This window comes from Mesoplodon mirus (assembly GCF_964341445.2).
Source record: "Mesoplodon mirus genome assembly, chromosome: 6".
NCBI lineage: Eukaryota > Metazoa > Chordata > Mammalia > Artiodactyla > Ziphiidae > Mesoplodon > Mesoplodon mirus.
The window spans coordinates 89,060,189-89,085,328 of record NC_138982.1 but is presented as its reverse complement, the minus strand read 5'-3'; the positions used below and the strand labels follow the sequence as shown (position 1 = coordinate 89,085,328).

Sequence of the window (25,140 nt, the reverse complement as noted above, 5' to 3'; positions counted from 1 at the left end):
GGCAGAGGAAGTACATTTTTAAAGAAATAACATGCTAAATATGTGATTCTTCCAAAATAACTTCTTCCTTTAGATGGGGAAGTTTAAACAGAGCTAGGCCTAATGGCTTTCCCACAGATGGAATCTCTTTCAGAGGTAACACCTGGTCTTTGCCACTAAGGGCCCAGCAGTCAAAAAAAAAAAAAAAAATCTCTGCTCTGAAAGAAAAAGTTTGAAAACCGGATCTTGTTTAGGGCATTGGGCCAGTTCTTTAAGAAGTATTTTTTTTATTGAGAGGGTAACCATATTAAAATAAGTAAAGAACAGAGGTGAAAAACAATAGCTGGATGAATTCATTCTTTGATTTTCATTTTCCTTAAACTCCTTATTTTATGAAACAAGCTACCTTAGCTTAAGTGTTCCAGCAAAATGGCACTAAATTGAGTCCTTTTGCCCGAGTGAACTCTCAAAGGTTCCCTCCTCCCTCCAGCAATTCTCACAGCCGTCCTTTTCACACGTGTGGGAGGGAGATATCATTATGTACAATACAAGGAGACTTGACCTTTAAATGTCAGTGGAAGTGTGGAGTCTGGTGATTGTCTGTATCTTTCTTCCACTAGCTCATTGGAGAGTTGAGGAAGACAGTCCAATAGTGTGTAAGCACTTGGAACGTTAATTTAAGCCCACTAGGCTTAATACTTTTCAAAGGTCTTTAGTGCTGATTACCAAGGGAAACACAAAACTGGCCTGGGCTTTCCTTTTCAGATGTGGTCCTTAGTATTCCAAGTCTCTGATACAGCTCATAAGACTCCTGCAACCTGTCACAGAAGCACTTCTATTGTCATCATCCAGTGCATTTGCCATGCTTTGTTTTTCACACCAAATATTGTCAGTGATACTGTGACCCCAGATTCATCATCTCCTGGGCTCAGGAAGAGATACTGACAGAGTTCTCCCCTCCCAAGAGTTGTCCTGGTTTGTCATCTCACACCATGAACTGTCGTTTTCTCTGAATTTGTGATGAGGTTAAATGAATTAATAAGACAAACAGAATATGCACTCAAGTAGCTTTTAAGATGCACTCAATGCAATTTTTATTAAATTAAAATGTAATAGCCCTTAAAATTCAAGATTATGGGTGGACTTAAATCAATGTATTCCCAGTAAATACTACTATGAATATTTTGAAACAAGTTTCTGTACTTTGGTGATTACTATTTCAAGAAAAGAGGCATGTTTAAATATGGAGAGTAAGGTGGAGGGTGGGCTGGTATAAAATAGCCCGGGAGTTCTGGCCCATGCGGACCTTGAGTTTTTAAGATTTTTCATGACTGTTTATTGGGAAGCGGGTAGGGGCGAAAGGAACCCCTCACCTGTGCCCCTCTCTTTGTTTTCACCCAACCAGGGAAAAGGAAAGGAACGCTTGGGTTGGACTCTGTCATCCACATACTTATCCTAGATACCACAGTCGCTGGGAGGTTTATGTGGATTATCGCACCGCAAGAGCAGATAAAAAAAGCCTGCGCCGTTTGCTCGCCTCGCTCATCCTTTTGGGGAATCTGTTACTTCACATAAGACAAATGCAGCACGTGAGGCCGGGGAATTTATTACTGATGGAACGTTCATCCTCGGGCCCTCGTGTGGTTGCGGAGCAGCAGAGCTGGAGCCTCTTGGCGGCGGCAGCGTGCCGCCCCTGCTCGGCGGCGCATGCGCACGCGGCAGTGCCATAGCTGTAGACCCCCGCTGGTCGCGCTGTGCTCCCTTTGTGGACATCAGTCATCAGTCAAAGAGTGAAAAGATATCCCCTGACTCATACACGAAAGTCTCCTATTTGTGTGGATTAACTGAAAATACATTTTGTAGCTGCTGTAGTTACCTCGATAGCATTTGTGAAACAGTTTCTGATGTTCAACTCATTTTCTACTTTATGCTTTTGTCTTTTTACGCAGGGTTTTTCTCCTTAGAATGCCCCTAAATATCTCTGTGTCTTGTTTATCGATGCTTATATACTAGCCCTTGTGTTCCAGTTTTGTTTTTTTTTTAACATCTTTATTGGAGTATAATTGCTTTACAATGGTGTGTTAGTCTCTGCTTTATAACAAAGTGAATCAGCTATACATATACATATGTTCCCATATCTCTTCCCTCTTGCGTCTCCCTCCCACCCTCCCTATCCCACCCCTCTAGGTGGTCACAAAGCACCGAGCTGATCTCCCTATGCTATGCGGCTGCTTCCCACTAGCTATCTATTTTACATTTGGTAGTGTATATATGTCCATGCCACTCTCTCACTTCGTCCCAGCTTACCCTTCCTGTGTTCCAGGTTTTTTTGTTTTATTTTTTGTTTTCTGTGGTACGCGGGTCTCTCACTGTTGTGGCCTCTCCCATTGCGGAGCATAGGCTCCGGACACGCAGGCTCAGCAGCCATGGCTCACGGGCCCAGCCGCTCCGCGGCACGTGGGATCTTCCCGGACCGGGGCACGAACCCGTGTCCCCTGCATCGGCAGGCGGACTCTCAACCACTGCGCCACCAGGGAAGCCCTGTGTTCCAGTTTTAACACCAGCATACCATGAAAAAGATTTTTCATGAAGGAAGTCCATCTCAACCAGAGAGAAGCTTCCTCTTGTACGTTTCCACCTTCCCCTCATCTTTATGTGACACCACTCCACTCCCCATCAAGGTCTGCCCCTCTGGGCCAGGCACTGGGCAAGTTGAGGCAAGGAGAGATGGTCTGGCAGAGGAGAACCCCCTGGTGTGAGGGGTCCTGAAAACTAGGATGGGCAGGACGTGTGTTTGCTCTAGACAGGTTAATATCATGGCACCCCTCACACTGTCACTTTAAAAATATGTATTCGTGGGCCTCCCTGGTGGCGCAGTGGTTGAGAGTCCGCCTGCCGATGCAGGGGACACGGGTTCGTGCCCCGGTCTGGGAGGATCCCATATGCCGCGGAGCGGCTGGGCCCGTGAGCCATGGCCGCTGAGCCTGTGCGTCCGGAGCCTGTGCTCCGCAACGGGAGAGGCCACAACAGTGAGAGGCCCGCGTACAGCAAAAAAAAAAAAAAAAATATGTATTCGTGATTTATAGAGAAATGTTGAGGTGAAATTTTACATCTTTGAAAACTCCGCATTAGGTTATCTCCTCTCCCAGTTCTCTCTCCTCAGCCCTGCTGCCCTAGGATTCCCTCCTTCTCTCCCCTTCCCCTCCTGGCCTCTCAAGCTCCCTCCCCTTTCTCGGCAGATCAGTTTAGGTCCTTCCAAGCTTCTGTCTGCAGACTTGCACACCCGCACCCACTGCTTAATACTGCTGCAAGTATGTCAAAAGCCATTAGTGCCAGAGATGAATATTTCATTTGTGCCGAGCAAACAAAAGATACCACGCTTAGCAGGATTCTCTCTGCATGAACTGAAAATGACTTTTTTATCCTTATCACATGTTCATATTTAAGATAAAGAGTTTACTATGTGCCTTAAAGAGAGATCTCCCTCTCTCTCTCTCTCTCTTTTTTTAAACATCCTGCCCATTTTGTAAGGAGTCACTGGTGGAAACCTACATCAACTGGCACCAAGTTTGTAGATTATCCCACTGATACTTTCACATCCCTTGTTGACGGTGCCCTTCAGCCACCACTCTGATACTGTGCCCCTCAACATAGCTCTCCCTGGAAGCCCACAGTGCTGCCAGAGCCGCTGTCATGAGGCAGGAAGATGCCAGGGAGGGAGAGGAGCTGGTGACAGCCTCCTCGGGAAGTGAGAGCCAAGCGGCAGGGCATTTGGAGTCCAGCTGGACCCATGCTCTCTGAAGGGCCAGAGAGGGGTCCCTGTATATTCCCTGTCACCATTTGAGTCTGAGAGTGGACCCTGGTGCTGAGGGAGTGAGCAGTTCCTAAGTGGCTCTTCTTCGGAAACTCGACGTTGCTGATAAGCTCCACGTGGAACTTGAGATGTACGTTCTTAGTCATTGGTAAAATTAAGTAGTGGTCTCTCCAAACCTTAGAAGAATATCCAGACTTCTTGTTCAAAGGATCTTGAGTCGGAATGTTTTGATTGCCTTGGTTTTAGAACTTCTGAAAAAAATTTTTTTTTAATTTCTTAAAAATCACAGGTTCATTAAAATGCAAACACTTTTAGCGAGACAGTGGCTTTGAGGGCCCAAACCTCATTTTTAAGCTCATTTTCTAAGAAATGCTTTTGAAAGATTTCTTAGGAATTATATGAAGATAGAATCTTCTGGGCTCTGTGTAAATCAAGGCATAAAATCCTCTTATTTTTTCAGAAAAATGCAACCCTTTAAAATGGATTAATACATCACCAGGCTATCTCCCAGAACTCTCCAAGGTGGGTGGACAGTGTGAGGAAGAGCTGTTGTTCAGCTAGACCTCTCAGTTTCTGATCCCAACTCCACCTGAGGGCTGTTCTCTCTTCTTTTCCTCCTTTGGAGATGGGAGAACATTACTGTCTTTCTTTGGCTTGAACACTTACCTTTTCTCTCTCTTTATAAAGCCTGATATTGCTCTCTCTTCTGCTGTTTGCACTGACCATCATTTGATCTAGTTGACCCTTTATTCCAGCCCAGACACCTTCTGGTTATCTGAATGACCCAGCTTCATTAACATAGAGTGTAAGCAAGATTTTTGGTCTTTTGTGTTTGGGCATCTTTAATATCCTCTTGTTGTAGTTTTTGCAGCTAAGATCTTATTCATTTTCCCAGAATAATTTTTTGGTATGTATACTTTACATGAATTTAGAAAAATAAATTGGACATTCAGTACCATTTTATGCAGCATCAGCTCCACTGGGTAACTGGCAAAACGGCTGCACCTGTTTTCTTGCAAGCTGCCTGCATTATTCTGGCCTCACCTGGTATGGTATAGGCTAATAATCAGAGAAAGAATATGAAATTACAAATCATATGACCTAAAGTTCAAACTGAGATAAAATAAACAAGCCCTAACTGAACACTCTGACTATTCCTAACAGAAGATGCATGCACATTCAGTATATGTTTTAAGACCTAGCCTGCAATGAGCCAGACCATCTTAATTTTGACAGAAGTAGTATGATGAAGTCCTGACAAAAATCTGAAGTTTAGATGGCTCTTTTAAAAATAAGCTCAAAATAATAATTGTCTTTAAAAGAAATTTTGCAGAATGATGATTATGTCTATTAGAAACTCTTTATTTTTATTAGTAAAAATACTTCTGTGAAATAGTGCATTTTTTTCAATTCTTTTAAATATACTTTTCCAAGTAAATGGAGCATGTTTTTTTTTCCTCCTGAATATAAGTTTTATCTGGATTTCATTTCAGACGGACCACTCTAGTGTCAACATATACACATCGACGTGCACATAAATGCAACTGAGAGACATTAGTTCCAAACACCTCTGTAGGTATCCCTACTATGAAGTTTTGCTATTTAAACATTTGCTATAACAACTTATAATAAGATTTGTTTTACCTGGAATTCACTACCTGAATGAACAAATCTCATAGCAAATTCACACGTGTGGGCTAGCAAAAACATTCAAGTTGCAGGTACATCCAGGCCAGGAGATGGAGAAATGTGTCACATCCACGGCCCAGCTGCTCTCTCCATAGACTCAGTGGTACATTAGTGCTCTCAACTTGCCACATTACTGAGTAGAAATGTCTTCTAAGAAAGCGAAAAGGCTTTGAATAAAATCAGTGAACCCAAGAGGCCTGAAAAGCCCATACTTGCAAAGGAAAAACAAAGTGATAAAGAATGTTGAGGGAGATGATCTGACATAAAGCGGTCATGCTCACGTCCTTAAGAACTGTGCACTAGTATTTTAAATGTTCAAGAAATACAGAAAAAAACTTCTGAAAGTATGACTTCAGAATACTGAAGAAAGCTTCAGGAAGACTCTGGTGTTTGGTGTTTTAATGCTTTCTATTATAGAAAGATTCGTTGTGGATGGTTATATAAGTGTTTGAGTGTTTTACTGGTATTTATTAAAACTGATAGGGTTTTTTGAAGAGTTGGGGAAGTATTACTGTTTCTTTCCATTTCAAATAATGGATTATAGGTTTTCCTTCTCCAAAAATCAGCTATCCAACATGCCTTTAACAATAGATTGGATTTGGTTTTTTTGTGTTTGTTTTTCTATAGAAATCACTTGTGGATGTCTAATTCCATGATGTTAAAAGTAAAAAGTTCAAGAATATCCTTGGAACTTTCTCTCTTATATTTTCAAATTGCTTAGTCACTGAATTTATTCATTCCTGTTATTGACACAGGAGCAGACTAGAGATTGTTTATAATTATACTTTTAGTGCCAATTTATACTTAGCGTACATAATACTGTGATTTTCATTTATTCCTTTTGATGTTAATTTTGGATGAAACCTAAAATAAATCCCTTAAACTACAAACTTCCTTTTTCTCAGTTAACTGCCACAGCAGATCCCTGAATATGAATGTTTAATGAGGTTTCACAACATTATTTAAAAACTAGAATTATTTGTTTCTCAGGTTGTGTCATTCAAGTAGAAGATAACACAAATTCCTTAATAATGAAATAATACTAATAATATGTTTGAGTTCGTTCTGTTGGCCAAGGACTCTTCTGAATGCTTACCTGAGTTAATCGCTTAACCTTCACCACAAACCATTGATGTTGGTACTATTGTTGTCCCCTGTTGACAGGTGAGAAACTGAGGCACAGCATTTCAGTCACTTAGCTAGTAAGCAGTGCAGCCAAGAGTATGTATCTAGGTAGCCTGGCACCAGACGCCATGCTCTTAACCATTGTGGGAACTCTCCATGTAACTTATCCGGAGCTACAGTGTTTCATTAAGCTAGGGCTCAGGACTTACTATTGGTAAATCTCTTCTTGCTAAACTGGCATCTTGTACACTACAACTCTGGGTCCTTCAGGGCTATGTAGGTGGAGAAGTGACTTGCTGGGCCTGGAGAGGCCTGGTAGGAATATTTTAAAAATAACTGGCTCTCAACCCATTAGTGTTCTAGGGGCAGGGGATGAGAACAGAACCCTCCAATATCGACTCACCTTATGGATGGTGTCCAGTGGGAAACAGTCACTGGTGGCATTGACAGACATACCAGTTAAGGATAAAAGAAGTGCAGGGTCAGAGATCCAACCCAGACATGTCAGTTGTCCATTAGGCTACCAGGGAGCTCAGTCTGGAGTCATATTTCTCAGCCTTTTTTCCTTTATGGCCAAACTAAGGAGTCTTTTTAGCTATTTCTATCCTACTCCTGCTCACCATCCCCACACCGCCAGCGATGAAATTTTAATACTACAGATACACTGTACGGTATATCTGTTTAGGTACTCTCTTTATACTTTGAACATAAAAAGAGTAAGATTTTTTCATTCCCCTGAGAACCAATTTTTTGTTCCCTTGGGGTGGAGTCACCCAGTTGAGAATACGTGGCCTAGAGACACCAATACATGGAATGGTGTGAGTAAACACAGGGTGGGAGGGTGGCCTTCAGTGAACAGACTTGGAGGGGTTAATGGGCTTCAAGGTTAAAGGGCCCACCAAGGGCAGGGTGGTACCTGAGGGAAGTGAGAAGAAGAGATTTTCTTAAACATATGAGGTCAGGCGTTCTTTTTTTTTTTTTTTAATAATTTTATTTAATATTGGAGCAGAGTTGATTTACAATGTTGTGTTAGTTTCAGGTGTACAGCAAAGTGATTCAGTCATACATATACATGTTTCTATTCTTTATCAAATCCTTTTCCCATTTAGGTTATCACAGAATATTGAGCGACTTCGTTTCTTTATGTTCTCTCTTATCCCTGAAACAGAGATACAAATTGACCTTTAAATGAAAGTTTTGAAACTCCTGGATGGAATTAATTGCCCCTACTTTCTGGCATGTATTTCTGTTAAACCACTGGTTGCAGGATGGGGTTTGGGTCTCCTCTGCTAGGCAGCGAGTCCCGAGGAGGATTCCGGCCTCCTCCTGTCTGTATCATCGGGCCTAGCACTATGCCTGTCACACCGTGCTGTCAGTGGACATTTCCAGGGATACAGGGTTTTCCTTGGGAGCCTGTTTCCCTCACATCCTGGTTTGACAAGTGGAGGTCAGGCGTTCTCTGACCTGGGTCACCATCCCCACCTCCCCGGATGCCACCCAGAGGTGTGATAAAGAAGATTGTCTCTCTTTCTCATGTTCTTCACTTAACTCTTGTCTCATTCTTCCCTCCATGGCTCTAAGTATAGTCACCTCTTAATCTGAAATGCCATTGTGTTGTGATGACGTGTATCCTTTCAGGGTGTGTGATTTGAATTCTCTTCGTTTTATTTAGAGACCAGCTTCCCAAGAAGCTTGCTTTAAACTCTTTTTAATTGAGTTCAGAAAAATGGCTACTATTCCAAATTGCAAGAAATGCAAGGATAGTGAAAGTGCTTTAACTAAAAACTGTTGTGTGCTCACTTGAGGTCTCCTAACTCCCAAATAGCAAACCTAAGAAAGAGTCAAGCAGCAATTGGTATTCCAGATAAGGAGCCAACTGGCTGTCCCCAGTCCTCACAAAGCAGCTCATTTTCTCCTACTTGGTCCCTTAGATTATCTTGTAACCTAATGCTGTCTAGAAGGAAATAACCCTCACACTGGATAGACATCCTGCTAACCTTTTCTCATTCAAATATCTCTTTCCTTGTGATTTTGCTGCCTCAGTGACTTTATTCTGAACTCTGTGACCCAGTGCACGTCTGAAATGCTCTAATTAAACTTAAATATCCTCATCTATTTACTTACTAGAAGGCATGATAAAGAAGCAAGGCGCCCCAATATTTTTCTTCTCTACAAAGAAGTGGTGATTATTCAGCTGGTCAAAGAGCAGGAGGCATTCCTAGAACACAAAGGATGGTAAAGAGAGCTTCTACCCAGATATGGGAAAGGCGATCCACCAGATTATTATTTGAAGATTTGAAAGTAGTAGAAGACCCACCAGAGAAATTGATCCCCGGAAGTCAGAGAGCTTGTTAGCAAAGGATAATCTTACATTCATGGCAGTGAATGTCAAGCCTGGGTGCCTGATAGAATCACCAGGCGAGCTTTTCAAGTCTTTTATTCTCAACTCCCACTCCAGAGAGATTCTGACTCGGTGAGTCTTGGGTGGGATCTTGGGCACTGGTGCTTTTTAAAAGCTCCCCCAGGGAATTCTGATGTGCATTCAAGGTTGAGAATTACTGCTTTAGATTACAAAATGCTTTCACATACATTATCCAGGGTTTTGTATACATAAAGAGAGGAAATTGAGACATTTTAATGCCTTTTGATTGTATAAAGAAACAGGAAGAGACAAGAGTGGTAATTGTGAAAATGAAAGGATTGCAGAAAAAACAGTTTTCAAAAATTGGAGGAGGGCTTCCCTGGTGGCGCAGTGGTTGAGAGTCCTCCTGCCGATGCAGGGGACATGGGTTCGTGGCCCGGTCCGGGAGGATCCCACCTGCCACGGAGCGGCTGGGCCCGTGAGCCATGGCCGCTGAGCCTGCATGTCCGGAGCCTGTGCTCCGCAACGGGAGAGGCCACAACAGTGAGAGGCCCGCGTACCACAAAAAAAAAAAAAAAAAATTGGAGGAAAAAAACCTTACCTTTGTAGGGCGAAAATTAGGGATGATATCAATCCATGGAGTGTAGAACATTAAGGAGAGGCCTGTATGTCCATATTTCCTGCTCTGTATGGAATATTCTTGAGATGACAACAAAAGTTCCCTACCCAGAAAAGTCTGAAAATAGTCATCCAATATTTGATGACTATTATTTTCTAAAACCTTATTTAGTCCACTCTGTAAAAGAGAAATATTAGAGAAGTAAAACATTTGTTATTAGGCAAAACGTTTGTTAGAAAATATCACGTTAATATTTCCATGTGCATTCTGGGGTTGTGCACACGATCTGCATGTAGAGACAGACAGAGTGCCTCAACAGTGATCCTTACAGCTTTTGGATGGTTATAATGAATAATTCTGCAGGTGAAAGTGGCAAGTAACAACCTTGGTTGTAGCTAAAGGATGATGTAGAGCCAACTCTGGGCTCTCAGATGAGGGGGAATAGAAGTCACGTCACAATGAGGCAGAAGAAAGTAAGCTGTGATCAGAAAGTAGGATATTGCGTTTTGCGATTTTAGAAGTGGGCGATGACAAAGCTGAGGCTGTGACCAAGAGAGTGAGTGACATCTACTGTCAACAAAGCAGAGGCTAAGCTATCATCTCCATGTCAACCAATAAGATGGAGATGGAGAGGAACAGCGCTTCAGGTGCAGGAAAGAAAATCTTCCAGACCCTAAGTATCTAAGATAAGGAATTTCAGTTAATCACCCCTTCTTCCCTCTAGTTTCCAACTAACAGAGAAGGACTTATAATAAGAGTAACAATAGTTCAGCACTTAGTATGTATCAGCATTGTTCCAGGCACTTTGCATGCATTCCAGTGTTCACAACAATTTTTGTGACAATCGATACTATCATGCCCATTTTACAGATTAAAAAACTGAGACATAGGGTAGGCACTTGCCCAATATGGGTTATAAGTGTTGGCAGACAGAGTTGGGGTAAGAGAATATTTTATGGAAGCTGTCAGCAAAAGTAAGTGCATAGAGTCCAGGAAGGAGCCTGGTGAGAGATGAGACTGAAATAATACATCGGAGCCATATTGAGGAGAGTCCTAAACCCCAGTGTCCAGAGTTTGAACCTGATCTGTATCTTGAGATGATTGATTTTCAAATATGGACAAATTGGAGAGAGGCTGGACTGAAAGGACAAGTTAGGGTTCTTTTGGTCCTGATTAAAGGACTGGTAATGGGGAGGGTGGCAGGTGAAGGTTAAAGGAAGAGACATGTTTGATGTCTGTTGTAAAAGTCAAATGCAAAGATTTAGTACCTGGTTGGATGAAGGGGGTGAGGGAGAGGGAAGAATTTAATTAGAATCCGAGGTTTCAAGTCTGAGTAACTGAGCAGAACTTCACGAGAGGCACTTTGTAGGGGTGAGAGGGACAGCATGAGTAGCTGGACTTTGAAAATCTGTAATTTGTTGTGTCAGCAGGCAGGCGTGGATGGAAGACCACAGGAGAAGGCGGAAACATAAATGTGGAACTTAGAAGAGTCTGAGCTAGAAATGAAACTTTTGGTGTCGTCTGCCTAATGGTGCTGTGGTAAAAACTTGGGAAGTGGATGAAATCTCTGAGGGTGGGAGAAGGAAAGAATAAAGACCCTTGGAAAACATTTAAACTGGGGAACAAGAAGGAGGGAGAGGAGCCAGCCAAGGAGAGTGGTAACAGGATAGGAACACCCAAAAGTGTGCATCGTGGATCACAAGGGAATGGAAGCTTCCAGAAAAGAGCTGACTTAGCAGACCCTCAGAGAAGCTAAGAAGAATAAAGCCACTTGGAGTTGTTGATTCCAAGGTTATAAGGATCAAAAGTAGCAATAGAAGGATAGGAGGTGGCCTCCGACTGGAAGGAGGGAGTAGATCAGGGGAGACAAAGGCCACACGACTGGCCTCTTTTTCAAGAATTCAACATCTGGGAAGAAAGAGAAGATAGTCACTTGAAGGGGTAAGGCGTGTAATGGAAAGTGCTTTGTTTTGTTCTTAAGATAAAGAGGACCACTTAAATCTATTTTAGACAGTGATAAAAGAGCCATGGAGAGGATGAGTGAAGATGCACAGGCGCTGCCAGGTAGTAGCAGCAAAACACTTCCCGTGGCAGAAATCACAGCAGGGTGAGGTTCTAAACTATTTTCTAACCTTATCATAAAACAAGCCAGAACTCATGGAGCAGAGATCCCTACCAACTCCACACAGCAATTCTCTTCGAGAATAAGGCAAGGACCAATGGAGCAGGGGTTTTTCCACCTCTTCTGGGGGAAATGTGTGAATTTAACCCATACATCCCAGGGCAGAGGGGGAGAAGTAGCCCTAAAGACAATCTTTAAAGAGTGAAATAACTTCTTTCAGGTGTAGGGAGAAGAGGAAACTTTGATAATAAATCTGGAGTGCAAAATATTAGGATTTTCTTTTTGTAAGTATTATTTGTAAGTATAACTTGTAAATATTCTGGTGAGGGTTGGGGCATTTTTATCCGGTTTTTTGAAAAAGAAATAGTTAAATGCACTTAAGTACCTGAATGTTATTCTCTCACTCTATGTGAGTGAGGCCAAACACTTCCTGGAAAAAAGTAAGTAGAAAGGCAAAAATATTGATAGTGGTTAATGAGTGAGTGCTGGCTTTGACTGCTGGAGGCCTCGGTAGGACAACTGCTGTAAACCAGTCAGCAAACGGCCTGTTCCCTTGTCCTGTCTCTTCCTATCAAGGGGACGGAAGTGGGAAGTGCTGGGCATCCAGAATGGAAAAGGGAGCAAAGAGAGAAAGAGAGACTTCCGGTTCCCAGGGAACGTGCACACCCTCCCTCTTCTGTGCGATGGGCTGGGTACCCTGTGTATTCAGAAATGGTCCCTGGGGCCCCACTGCTGTCACAGTGCCACAGAATCCTCAGACACAGAGAAAAGCCTCAGAGGTTGTTAGCACATCTCCCTCTGGACATGAAACTGGACTCAGCACCAATAAGAGAATACCGGAGAGGATTTGCTCTCCTCCATGCTTGGATAATGCCTATTCCCTGATACCCAAGGAAGAATTAAGTACAATGCGAAACTCACACTATATTACACACTCAATCCTGAACAGCTGGGCTGCTGATTAAATCTAAAAAGAAGAGAGAACTGGCTGTTCTCCATCTATACATAATGTATTCGTAATAAATCTCTTGATGAGGAGGTATGAAGATCTCCTATTTCCGTGCAGCCCAAGGAAGCAGTACATTCGGCAAGTATCCAGTGAGTCTCATTAGCAGAGACAACCAGTATGGAAGCTCCAGGGGGACTTGCCCCACATTTCTATTAGTAACGGCATTTTTTTTTTAACCTTAAATATGCTAGTAATTCTCTTGCTTGCAAAATTCATTTTGCCTAAGGATTGATAAATATGCTTTTTCTTAATAGTTACTGAATACCCTCCATGTTCTAGAGACTACATAAAAATAAAGCATCGCTTGCCACCTTTTTTTTTTTTTTGCTTTATTTCTGAGAAGATAGAACAGTGAAGCCATTCCCAGAATGATTTATTTTCAAGAAAATGGAAGTAATAAAACATGAAACAGTAGAGTTGTGTAAAATCCTATATTATGTATGAAATGCCTACTCTACAATTTAGTGAAAAGGATAACTGGTGACAGTCAAGAGTATTCTATATGAATATAAGAATTTTGATTCTGGTGTGGGTGGTAGTGATTAAGAACAAGGTTGGTAGTGTCAGAACATGACACTTTCCTCCTAGGTTTTGCCTGCAAAGTGCAGCCACCTGTGTGGAGCCCCCCAGGGTCAGGGCCAGTCACCAAGCCAACCAAATAATAATGGTTGACACCAGATAGAAACCAATGACAAAACAAAAGATATTTGTTAAAGATAATTTTTACTTGAGTTACTACTGAAATATTTTCTCACTATAGTTAGAAATGTGTCTCTCGTGGTCACTTAGACTTTATAACAATAAGATCATCTCAGTGTCTAGGAGGATCCCTACCCTCTTTAAGGAAGAGAAATACAACATGCATTTGATCATTTAATAGCAGATTTGTCTTATTTTATCATTTAATAGCAGATTTGGCTTATTCAAAAAGAGGGACGTGGGCTTCCCTGGTGGCGCAGTGGTTGAGAGTCTGCCTGCTAATGCAGGGGACACGGGTTCGTGCCCCGGTCCGGGAAGATCCCACATGCTGCAGAGCGGCTGGGCCCGTGAGCCATAGCCGCTGAGCCTGTGCGTCTGGAGCCTGTGCTCCACAACGGGAGAGGGCACAACAGTGAGAGGCCCACGTACCGCAAAAAAAAAAAAAAAAAAAGGGTATTTATTAATTAATCAATACCTTATACCAGTAATGTATGAAATTATAGTTTTACCCCAGGCTTGACAAGCTGCTAATAAGACTATGTTACTCTTATTTGTGTTTATTTCATCCCTAGCAAGCTTGAAAATTTTTGCAAGTATCTGTTCACAATATTCTGCGTGTGTGCTTGGTTCTAAATTTTTGTTGTTGTTTTCTTATCAATTGGATTATCTGTCCCAGCTCCAGTCTCAACCGCTCTCCTCACATTTATTGCTTCGTATAGGCTCCCATGATTCATTCAGTTACTGGGTAGACGAAAAGTCCCCAGTGGGGCCTGACCAAACCCCAGCTATCAAACGCCTCGCCAGGATCTCCTTGGTAAAGAAGCTCATGAAGAAATGGTCTGTGACTCAGAACCTGACATTCCGAGAACAGCTGGACGCTGGGATCCGCTACTTCGACCTGCGTGTGTCTTCCAAGCCAGGGGATGTCGACCAGGAAATCTACTTCATTCACGGGCTTTTTGGCATCAGGGTCTGGGATGGGCTGATGGAGATTGACTCGTTCCTCACACAGCACCCCCAAGAGATTGTCTTCCTGGATTTCAACCACTTCTATGCCATGGACGAGGCCCATCACAAACGCCTGATTCTCCGGATCCAGGAGGCCTTTGGGAACAAGCTGTGCTCAGCCTGCAGTGTGGAGAGTATGACGCTCCAGACGCTGTGGGAGAAGAAGTGCCAGGTAGGAGGGAACAGAGATTAGCTTCCAAGGGCAACAACGGAACCCTTTCTGCTTTTTCTGTGTCACCAGCTCTAAGGCAGCTCACTCCAGGGCTCTTGGGCCAGAAGGCATAGATTGTTTGGGATAATAAAGATCTGCACACCAGTTCCTGGGCTCTAGGATGGCTCCAAGGGCTCCCCTGGGCACAGTTGATCTGGGATTAACTTGTTTGGCAATGGCCTGGCCAGAACCAGCTCAAGGCAGAGTTGTGAAATAGGACCAGTTGGCCATTACCATTTTTCTGTCTCCCATTGTATCTGTTTTCACACTCCTAGTTCCCCTTAGGGATCGTCTGTCCCATCCTGTCTTCAATTCAATATCAGATAATCCCTGCCAGATATTGTTTGATAGCATTAGTTGACAAAGGCACGTGAAGTGATTCGTCTCAGAGGTGTTAGTTAACATTTTGAAAGGCCATCGCCACAGAGTTTGGGTCAGTGGGGAAGACAGTTAAGGAAGGAAGAACCCGGGAAGGGATCAAGGCTGGAGGAGCATCCCTAAGTTGAGAAGAGCCCCAAACCCAGACCCATGAAGGACAGACTCAGGAAAAGGAGCGCAGGCCTCAGATATATTCTGTTCTGCTCCCAGAGGATGGTGGATAGTGAGAGAGGAGAGCTTCAGGAATGGTCAGGCTCCAACTTAGACTCTCTTTAAAAAAGAAAAAGAAAAAAAGTACCTTTCATGCACAGTTGCTCCCTTACTCATAGATGCATTAACCAAAGCATCTTAAAGAGGCAGTGATTTTTGAACTGAGGGAAGAGCTTTTAATTAGAAAGCAATGAAAGATTATTCATTTGCAAATGTATGGTGAACACTAAGTATGCGCCGAGCTCCATTCTAAGCACTTGGGATAAATCAGTAAATAAAACAAAGATCCTTGCCCTAATGGAGATTTCATTCAGGTGGACGGAGATAGATCATAGATAAGAAACATGATAAATACATCATAGAGAATGTTAGAAAGTAATAAGCAATGGAAAAAGAAAGCCAAGCACAGTAAGGGGGAACCAGGGATCTATGAGTTGGAGGGTTGGTCACAGTTTTAAATGTGTTGATCAGGGTAGCCGTCATTGAAAAGATGTCATTTGAGGGAGTGAATCTGTTGGGGGAAGAGCTTTCCCAACAGAGGAACCAGTCAGAGCAGAGCCCCAAAGCAGGAGGGTCCCTGACATGGTTGAGGAAAAGCAGGGGCCGCGGGACTGGAGGGCAGAGCAGTGGAGGAGGTCAGAGAGATAATGGTTGATCGGGGGCCCTTGAAGGCACTGAAAGGACTTGGCTTTTACTCTGAGTGAGGAAGGTTCTGGGAGGGTTCTGAGCACAGGGTGTTGTGGCCTGACTTAAGTTTTGATGGTATCCCTCTGGTTACCAGGAAGAGCCCTGGAAAGACAGAAGGGAAGTACAGAAACCAGTGAGGAAACTAGTGGGAAGTGGCCAGATTTGGAATCCACCAGAAGTTAGACCTAATAGCGTTTCCTAACTGTTGGGATGTAAGGATTCCAGGATGACTCCCAGGCTCGGCCTGAGTAATGGCAAACACCAGGTTGTTTTGCACACCCCTGAAAGTGCTAAAGGTCTTTGAATCTACGAAGACTAATGAGTTAACTCTTAGTATCTGTTAAGTTTTATCTAAGCTATTTTTCTTCACTAAAACTTTTGTAAGTGATATTTTGCCAAATATTTATCACACCTCTCCCCTAAACCTAAGTTCATATCTATTCAGACTCGCAGGTCAAATTTGGAGAGATTTGGGCTCCCCTGGTGGCACAGTGGTTGAGAGTCCTCCCGCCGCTGCAGGGGACACGGGTTCGTGCCCCAGTCTGGGAAGTTCCCACATGCCGCAGAGCGGCTAGGCCCATGAGCCATGGCCGCTGAGCCTGCACATCTGGAGCCTGTGCTCCACAACGGGAGAGGCCACAACAGTGAGAGGCCTGTGTACCGCAAAAAAAAAAAAAATTTGGAGAGATTTTTCCCCAGTGGAATCTCTCACTTACAATGCTAAATAGTACTAGTAACAAGAGCAATAGCAGAACATTTATTGAGCCTTTGCAATGTACTAAGTACAAGGATTAACTCATTTAATCCTCTCAACAACACTATGACATAGGTTGTCATTATTATCCTCATTTTACAGATGAGAAAACTGAGGCAGGGAGCAATTAAGCACCTTGCCCAAGAGAACATTGTCAGTGAGCCACAAGGGCCAGGACTCAGTCACAGGCTGTTGGGCTCTACCGAGTTCCCACAGCCTTCAATGCTCTCCCAGGGCTGTTCACACATCTTGGTGATTTTCACAACTAGTGTCATAGACGATGCTACTAAAAACACTTTCTCCTTATTCAAGAGCCCTTATTATCAGAAGGTCTCAGAGGGTTAGCAGAATGGGAGACAGGGAAGATCCGTGAGAGGGCTTTTGAATACGAGGATTCAGGTAAGGTTAAATTTGAGTCCAGCTAAATTTATAAACAGGTATCTGTTACAGTTTTATAATTTTGTGCACAGATAGTATTCTGGATGGGCTGCCACATTGCCTACTAAATCATTTAGAAATTTGCAAGAGAAACAGGTAATTTCAGGAATAATGAATCATGTGGACAGTGAATTTCTAGCAGAACAGTAAAGATCTTTTATAGTTTTTAAGTATGGGCTAATCTGTGTCATTCAACAACCAATACCCCTAAAATTATGAAGGAAAGAGCCTGTGATGATGTGTCAGAAAAAGGGAGTGTGTCATCAATTTGAATTCCAGGATTTCCCATTCCCCTTCCTTTTCCAGAGGTTTCCCTGCTATACCTCTTCTTAAAAGCTAAAGAGATCTCCAACAGAGCCCTCAATCCTCTGGCCCCCTGCTGGGGCAGTGCCATACTGGTGGTTAAACTTTAAATATTCATTATGTAATGAGCTGCCTTGCATGTAACCCCCAGAGTATTTTATTACTACAATTTAATAGAAAGAAGTGTACTGCCATTCAGTCACATTTCATTTATTCAATATGCAGTTATATCACAGCTCACAGGTATGTACTGTTATATTAGTGGTTATGAGTTTTGAGGGTACAGTGAATTCGAAGATTTCATCTACAACTTGGCAGTATTTAGAATCTTAATGAGAAGGTAAGAATATGTGCCACTAGTAAAATATAAGACAACTGATATATACAATTACCAGGCAAAACTGCCTCAAATGTACTGTATGAAAAAAAGGGTTTTGTAATCCATCAATTGAAAAATAGTACATAGTATAAATCTGCATCCCAGGGGCCCCTGTAAAAGAATGATCAAAATAAGAAGAGGTCAATTAAAGAATAATTCTTAAAGGAAATGAGATTTTAAGTCTGAGTCTCGAGAGAAAACCTGCATATGAATTGCTGAGCTGGAGGGAAGAATATCTCAGACAGAAAATACAGCAGAGCGAGGTCGGGAGTCAGATGCAAAACACAGGCCCTGGGCAAGACTTACTGCCCCCCAGAATTCTGTAGAATGAGGGCTGGTTTGCTAGGCCAAGCTCCTACTGTAAACAGAAATTCCCGCTATAACCTTTAGGATCAGATTACTTGAGAAGGCTCTTGAGGAAAGCCATAAAGCCCCTTTTGTAGAATGTGTCCTTTTTGTTTGTTCTCCAAGACCGAGTGAAGAACAGCGCTTTCCTTTCATCCCCTGACCCTCTGCTCAGGGGCCAGGCAGCATGGGAAGTGGTCTGACAGGCCCTGTCGAAGGATCACACAGCCTCCCACCTCTCCCACAGTCCATCTCACAGCCCAGCTTTGCACACGTACAGATGCTGGAGACCCCAGCCTTCCAAACTAGCCAGTTACAACGCCAGCAGGAAATCTTCCCCAATCTCCCAGGCAACCTGCTTACGATGAGCCTGTGATTAACCTCATTAACCCATGTGTTTACTGCCAACATCATTAGCAGACAGTCAGACATTACTCAAAGCCATTAAAAGCAACAAGAACAACTAGCCTGTTCAGTGCTTTGAGCCTGGTGCTCCCTAGCTCTAGGCCTTTAGGAGCAGTTAGGCTAAATAAACCCCGGAAACAAGACACACATTCAGAGCTCTTGCCCTTGGGTGCCAGGAGAATTATGCTGTCAGGCCAGCTAGTCGAGGATTGCGGTCCAGGGAGTGTAAATACACACAATGGACATTCCTCCAGGGAAGAATCGCTGGTACCCGGGAGGAGAAAAAACATAGTACTTCTGGAAACCTAAGCATCAGAGCTCTGAATTGGGACAATCGAAATAGCAATTCCCTGTCTCTCTGCTGCCTTCAGAAACTAATGCCGTGGATGTGGCTTGCTAATTATTTGCAAAATCACCACCATCCTGAGAGGTCCCACTGGAGACCCATCCGGTACCCGAAGTCTTCCCTGCCTCACGTAGCTCACTCCCTCCCTCTCCCGGAAAGGGCAGTTTCATTCAGAGTCAGCACACACAACTGAAAACCTACATCCTCCCAAATTCAGTTCAGTGTATTGATCTCAACCAAGAGCTAAGGGTCAATTTCGTGAGCATAGGAGTCATAACTTACAGACAGGACTAGCCGCTGAGGTTCTCCACCTGGGGTCCAGAGATTCCCAAGGGGAGTGTGTTAGGGTAGAATTTAATAAAGTCTGTGAATTTGGACGGGAAAAGCACTACATACTGACTTTTAACCTCTAACTGAATATCAGTATAACCACTGATTATGTGTGAGCAGTCACCCACGGCAGTGTTGGCAGTGTTGACACTCCCTATGACTTTGTCCCCATAGAAACCACAGATATTCATTTAGTGCAGATATCTTGAAATATTGTGTATACTCATCATTTACTCAAAATTATGGAACTTATTAGACTTAAAACAAAATATTTTTATTTAATGTGTTTATTATGAAGCGCATACATTAATTTATTTATTACAAATTTAATTATTATGTTGATAGCTATATTTCCATCTCATTGATTTTCTTTGTAATCCTATCTATTTTATTTTAGACATTCATCTAAAACAATCTGAGAAGGGGTTCAGGAGTTTACCATACTTCCAAAGGTGTTCATGACCCCCAAAACGTTAAAAACCTTCAAGTCAGGCATATAGCAAGTGCTTAAATCTTTGCTTATTAATTTTTCTAAAAAAATATGTATATAAAATTTTTTGAATGTCCACGTATGTTTGTATTTGTGCGCCTTTCCTCCTAGCAATCAATCAGTGTAAAGCCGAGGAGTTAACACTCAGCTTGTTCATGAACTACCCTCATTTATTTGTTCTGAACGTTTCAGGTTCTCATCTTCTATCACTGTCCCTTCTACAAGCAATACCCCTTCCTATGGCCTGGAAAGAAGATCCCAGCACCCTGGGCAAATACCACAAGTGTGCGCAAGCTCATCCTCTTCTTGGAGACCACGCTGAGTGAGCGCTCTCCCCACGGATCCTTCCATGTGTCTCAAGCGATCCTCACGCCCAGAGTGAAGACCATCGCCCGGGGCCTGGTTGGCGGCCTCAAGAACACACTGGTCCATAGGTAAGAATTTGCTTCCTTTTCACAAGTGAGGGTTAAAAAAAATGCTTTTATCTTGATTCTCTTCTGAATAAACAGCAAACAGCAGTAAAACCATATACTTTGAAGATTTAAAATAACAAAACGGGGCTTCCCTGGTGGCACAGTGGTTGAGTCCGCCTGCCGATGCAGGGGACGCGGGTTCGTGCCCTGGTTCGGGAAGATCCCACATGCCGCAGAGCGGCTGGGCCTATGAGCCATGGCCGCAGAGCCTGCGCATCCAGAGCCTGTGCTCCACAACGGGAGAGGCCACAACAGTGAGAGGCCCGCATACCGTGAAAAATAAATAAATAAATAAATAAAATAAAATAACAAAACAAACCCCAAAAACCTTATATTTAAAAAAGTTGTGTACTTGAGGTGTCTTGCATTAACCGTGGCCAAAGTATCTCTAAACACTCTGTTCAAATGCACATATTATAACATAAATACCCTCTAAATTTCAATATGGAGGCAAAGCACTTTTAGCCACCACCGGTCCATTCACGTCTGGCTGGAGATGCCATCATGTTCCTGCCCCTGCCCTTGAAGCTGGCCCAAGCACTCACTCTCTTCAGCATTAAATGAGACTGCTGTGCCAGGCAGTAGGGATTCAGAGATGACCCTCCCGGGATTCAGGGTGTCCTTTCTCCCTTCCTTAGTGACAGTGAGTCCTAAGAAGCAGCTCAGGATGCCACCTACCATGCCATAGCTTCAGATACTTCCTCGGAGCAGAACTGATCCTGACTGTACAATTAGACAGGAGAAGCTCCAGAAACGTTGTGTTAGATGATGTTCTTTATCCTGGACACCAATAAATGATAGGTGTTGTCAAGGAAAAGGATGGCTTGTGTATAGGTACATGTATGTGCGTATGCCTATGCCTATGTATAAAGGGAATGTTATAAACACATTTGGCTAATAGGGCATCCCTCGCAACCCAAGCTGAGGAAACCAGTATGTTTGGATAACAAGGGATATTTACAAGAATCACTTTGGTTCCTGAGTTCCAGGTGCTGAGCACCAGAGTTCAGATAATGAAAGATTCATCAAAAAACGTGTCCCTGTCTATTTAGATAGTTTGGATAGCGTGACTTCTGATAACAGGAGTTCACCTGGCAGGAGTTTGGATAACGAACTGAGAGCTTCTGATTTTGCTGGCCATGAACAGAATCAGAAACCTCTTTCTGTGTGGCTCTACTAAGTTTTCACTGAATTACCTGTGCTTAACTTGGGAAAGAGAGTTTCATAAACCAAGACCAGAATCATGAACTTTCTTTTTTATAGTATATGCTCATATATCCATACCATTTCCTCATGCCTTTGGTAAATTTGTAGATTAACATTATTTATTTATTTATTTATTTATTCAGCGATGAATAGGAGCTAGGTCCAAAGACACAAGATGAATAATCTAGTCATTGCCCCCATAGACGTACATTCTATCGGGAAAAATAAACATGTAAATTTCTACATAACACTGTGAAAATCACTATAACAAAGTCTGTGCAGAGAGCTGTACTTGTAAGGGAGAGGAAGTCTTTAAAAATAAGGATGTGTTATATCTGTATAGTGTATTCTGAATATAGAGCACCGTCTTGCAGATGATTTCATTAGGTTCTTAAAGTAAGCCAGCCTCCAGGAGGGCACGTTGTCTAAAGCATGTTATTGTCCCCACTTCAGATGGGCCCAATGAGGTTAAGTGACCCAGACCCCCAATGCTGGTAAGAGTCAGTATTACATCTCATCCGTGGACTTCTGATTGTTGGACCATTGCCTCTTTCAGCGTCCAAGCACTGACTTGTATGTAGCACATTTCAGTGCCCTGTTCCTTTCTGCTCCACTGGTCTGTAATTGTCTCACTAGTACCTGAATCTGGTCAGCTCTTACTGGCTACAATTCTGAACCCACAAAGTCACAATGCTTTTCATACTCGTGAGTTCCTGCATCTTTAATCTGGCTGCAGATGAAGCACAAGGCTCTTCCACTGAGAGGTAATGATGGCGCACGCGCCCAAAGCCCCAGCATCCTAGCATGCCAGAGCCTTAACCTGCTGGCTGCAAGCACACATCTGGGAGATTGGGAGGATACTGGGGCATCTCGCCGCCTGCTGGTCACAAGAATATTACAGAGATGCATTAGGATTCCTAGGCCTCCACATCAGCTGCTTTGGTCAAGTTTGTTCCCAAACACCAGCACATGTGGCTGTCATTTCCCCTGGGCTATTGAACAAGCGTGTTGACTTAAAAAAATATATATACACAACGTGAGAGCTGCGAGTTAAGTTTTATTGGGGGCAGAAGGAGGACTGAAACCCAGGAGACAGCGTTTCAGATAACTCTGAGAAGCTGCTCCGAGGAGGCGAGGGGGGAAGCCAGGATACATAGGAGTTTTGCAACAAAGGGCAGGTAGTCGGGAACGTCAGAAGATTATTGCTAATTGAAGAAAACCAGATATCTCAGGTTAAGGAATTTAGCGCTTTTCTACGTACGGAAGATGCAAGATTCTGGGCTCACGGAAATCATTCCTTTGATATGCACCTCAGCCTGGTGCCAGTATCCTGACACATCCTGAGTTTCCTCAGGGCTCACCGCAGGGAGTGGCTGCTGTCTGATGGCTGCTAGATGGCAGGGATTCTTTTCAGCCCTGAGTTTCCTCCGCTCATGTTTGAGGGGTATAGTCATTGATGACTGCGACCTCCTTTGTTTATTGATATGGCAAGAAATATTTCATTTCTCAAGCATAAGGAAGAAGCAGTTGTCACGGGCCTTCCCTGAGAGCCAACACCCAGAAGGTCTGTCGTAAGGCACACGGGGTGCTGTCAAACTTGTCCTGGGCACCAGTTATCAGCTTAACCGAGAGGAAAAGACAAGGTATATTTTCCTATAAATGGAGTGGTGGTTTTCTCAGCAGGCAGTTAACCCCCCCTTCCCGCTAATTCTTAAGTCAACTTTGGACTTGAGATTTTGTTTGCTTGAAGCCATGAAAAATATATCCATTCTTATCTCCATTTCATTAAGATCTTCTTGTGAGGTTTTGTCTTGGTCTTTCGTCTGGAACATATTTCTCTGTCTCCTCTTTTGCCTGACTCTCTGTGCCAACCACCTCCCCGGTCTTGAAGGAGTGACCTTGTGTAGGTGATGTCCTGAGGGCCCAGAGCTCGGGGCACAGGGGGTGTCCCCTGTGTGGGCTTCATGCGCCTACCTGCTGTGGTGCAGGGGTAAAACATAGCCATTCTCCCTGAATTTCTAAGATAGTTTTCCCTAGATTCTTAGAAACCTTGCACTCCCACTGAAATCAAATGAAAGCAAATTTTGCCTAAGCCTGAGGGCCCAGCAGCATGGGGCCACAGAAGGGGATACAGACTGAAACCAGAGGCCCAAGGTTGAAGCCTGACTTGGTTCCTGTTATGGACTGAATTTTGTTCCCTGGAATTTCACATGTTGAAGCCCTAATCTCCAGTACCTCAGAACATGGCTATATCTGGAGATAGGGCCTTTAAAGAGCTGGTAAAGTTAAAATGAGGCCATTCAGGTGGGCCCTAATCCAGTCTGACTGGTGTCCTTATAAGAGGAGGAAATTAGGACACACAGAGACACTGGGGATGGGTGTGCACAGAGAGCAGACCCTGTGAGGACACAGGGAGAAGGTGGCCATGTGCCGGCCAAGGAGAGAGGCCTCAGGAGAAACCAAACCTGCTGACACCTTGATCTTGGACTTCCAGCCTCTAGAGCTGTGAGGAAATAAACTTATGTTGTTTAAGCCACCCAGTCCATGGCGTTTTCTTACAGCAGCCCTAGAAAACTAACACAGTGCCTTAAAAACAGACTGCCTGGGTTTCCCTGGTGGCGCAGTGGTTGAGAATCTGCCTGCCGATGCAGGGGACACGGGTTCGAGCCCTGGTCTGGGAGGATCCCACATGCCGTGGAGCAACTAGGCCCGTGAGCCACAACTACTGAGCCTGCACGTCTGGAGCCTGTGCTCCGCAACAAGAGAGGCCGTGATAGTGAGAGGCCCGTGCACCGCGATGAGGAGTGGCCCCCGCTCGCCACAACTAGAGAAAGCCCTCACACAGAAACGAAGACCCAACACAGCCAAAAATAAATAAATTAATTAATAAACTCTTACCCCCAACATCTTCTTTAAAAAAAAAAAACAAAAACAAACAGACTGCCTTTGACAAATTTCCTGAGGTCTCTGAGCTGTGGTTTTTCTTACCAGATAAGTGGGGTTAATAGAACCGCACGAGATTGTGGAGTCTTAACAGGAAAGCGTCTCCCACAGTGCCTGGCACAAGACAGGCATGCCACACCCGTCCCTGCACTGGACCAGCCCTGCTCTCAGTGGGCCTCTAAGCCAGGGGGAAGTTTCTGAGCTGCTACTCTGCAACCCTTGGGATTCAGTGCCTCACATCCCCACAGCAGTATCTGACTCAGCCGTCTGCACTGATCTCTTGGTAAAGAAATCTTGGTAAAGAGGTCTTGGTAAAGAAATCTTGGTAAAGAGGTCTTGGTAAAGAGGTCTTGGTGAAGAGGTCTTGGTAAAGGCCAAGAGTTAAGAGAATAGAGAGGCCCATGCTCACAGTGGGTTCTGCATTTCCTGGTTATTCGATCCTTGTGTGCAATCCTGGTTATTTGATCCTTGCCCTGGGGAAGGCTGACATGACAACCCGAAGCTGACACAGAGCTCTTTGTCATGAGAGGAGACCAGAGGCGCTCGTCTTTCCCTCTGCTCGGCCTCCAGGCCTCCAGGGATCCTCCACGGGCTGGCTCTGGCTGGAGCTGGAGGTGCCTTGACCAAACCTTTAATTCTCATTTCCCCGTGATGACCAGAAGGTGGTGCCAGAATTTCATACTTAAGCATGGACAAGCAGATTTTTTAAAAGAAGGCTGAAATGCATCAGGCTCAGGGCTGCTGTGGCCTTCATGTGGGCCACTCTGTGTTCCACGTCTCTGTCTCCAAGGGATGACTGCATTTGTGACCCTTCCC

General features: G+C 43.8%; 1 protein-coding gene across 1 annotated transcript in view; it reads left to right on the top strand.

Moving 5' to 3' along the window:
• The window catches only part of PLCXD2 (phosphatidylinositol specific phospholipase C X domain containing 2), a 45,721-nt gene that overhangs the window by 17,334 nt on the left and 3,247 nt on the right, over window positions 1–25,140 (top strand). Inside the window, exons 2-3 of the mRNA XM_082625252.1 lie at window positions 14,138–14,598; window positions 19,895–20,136. Coding sequence (XP_082481378.1) covers window positions 14,138–14,598; window positions 19,895–20,136 — 703 coding nt within the window. The remainder of the gene's footprint in view (window positions 1–14,137; window positions 14,599–19,894; window positions 20,137–25,140) is intronic.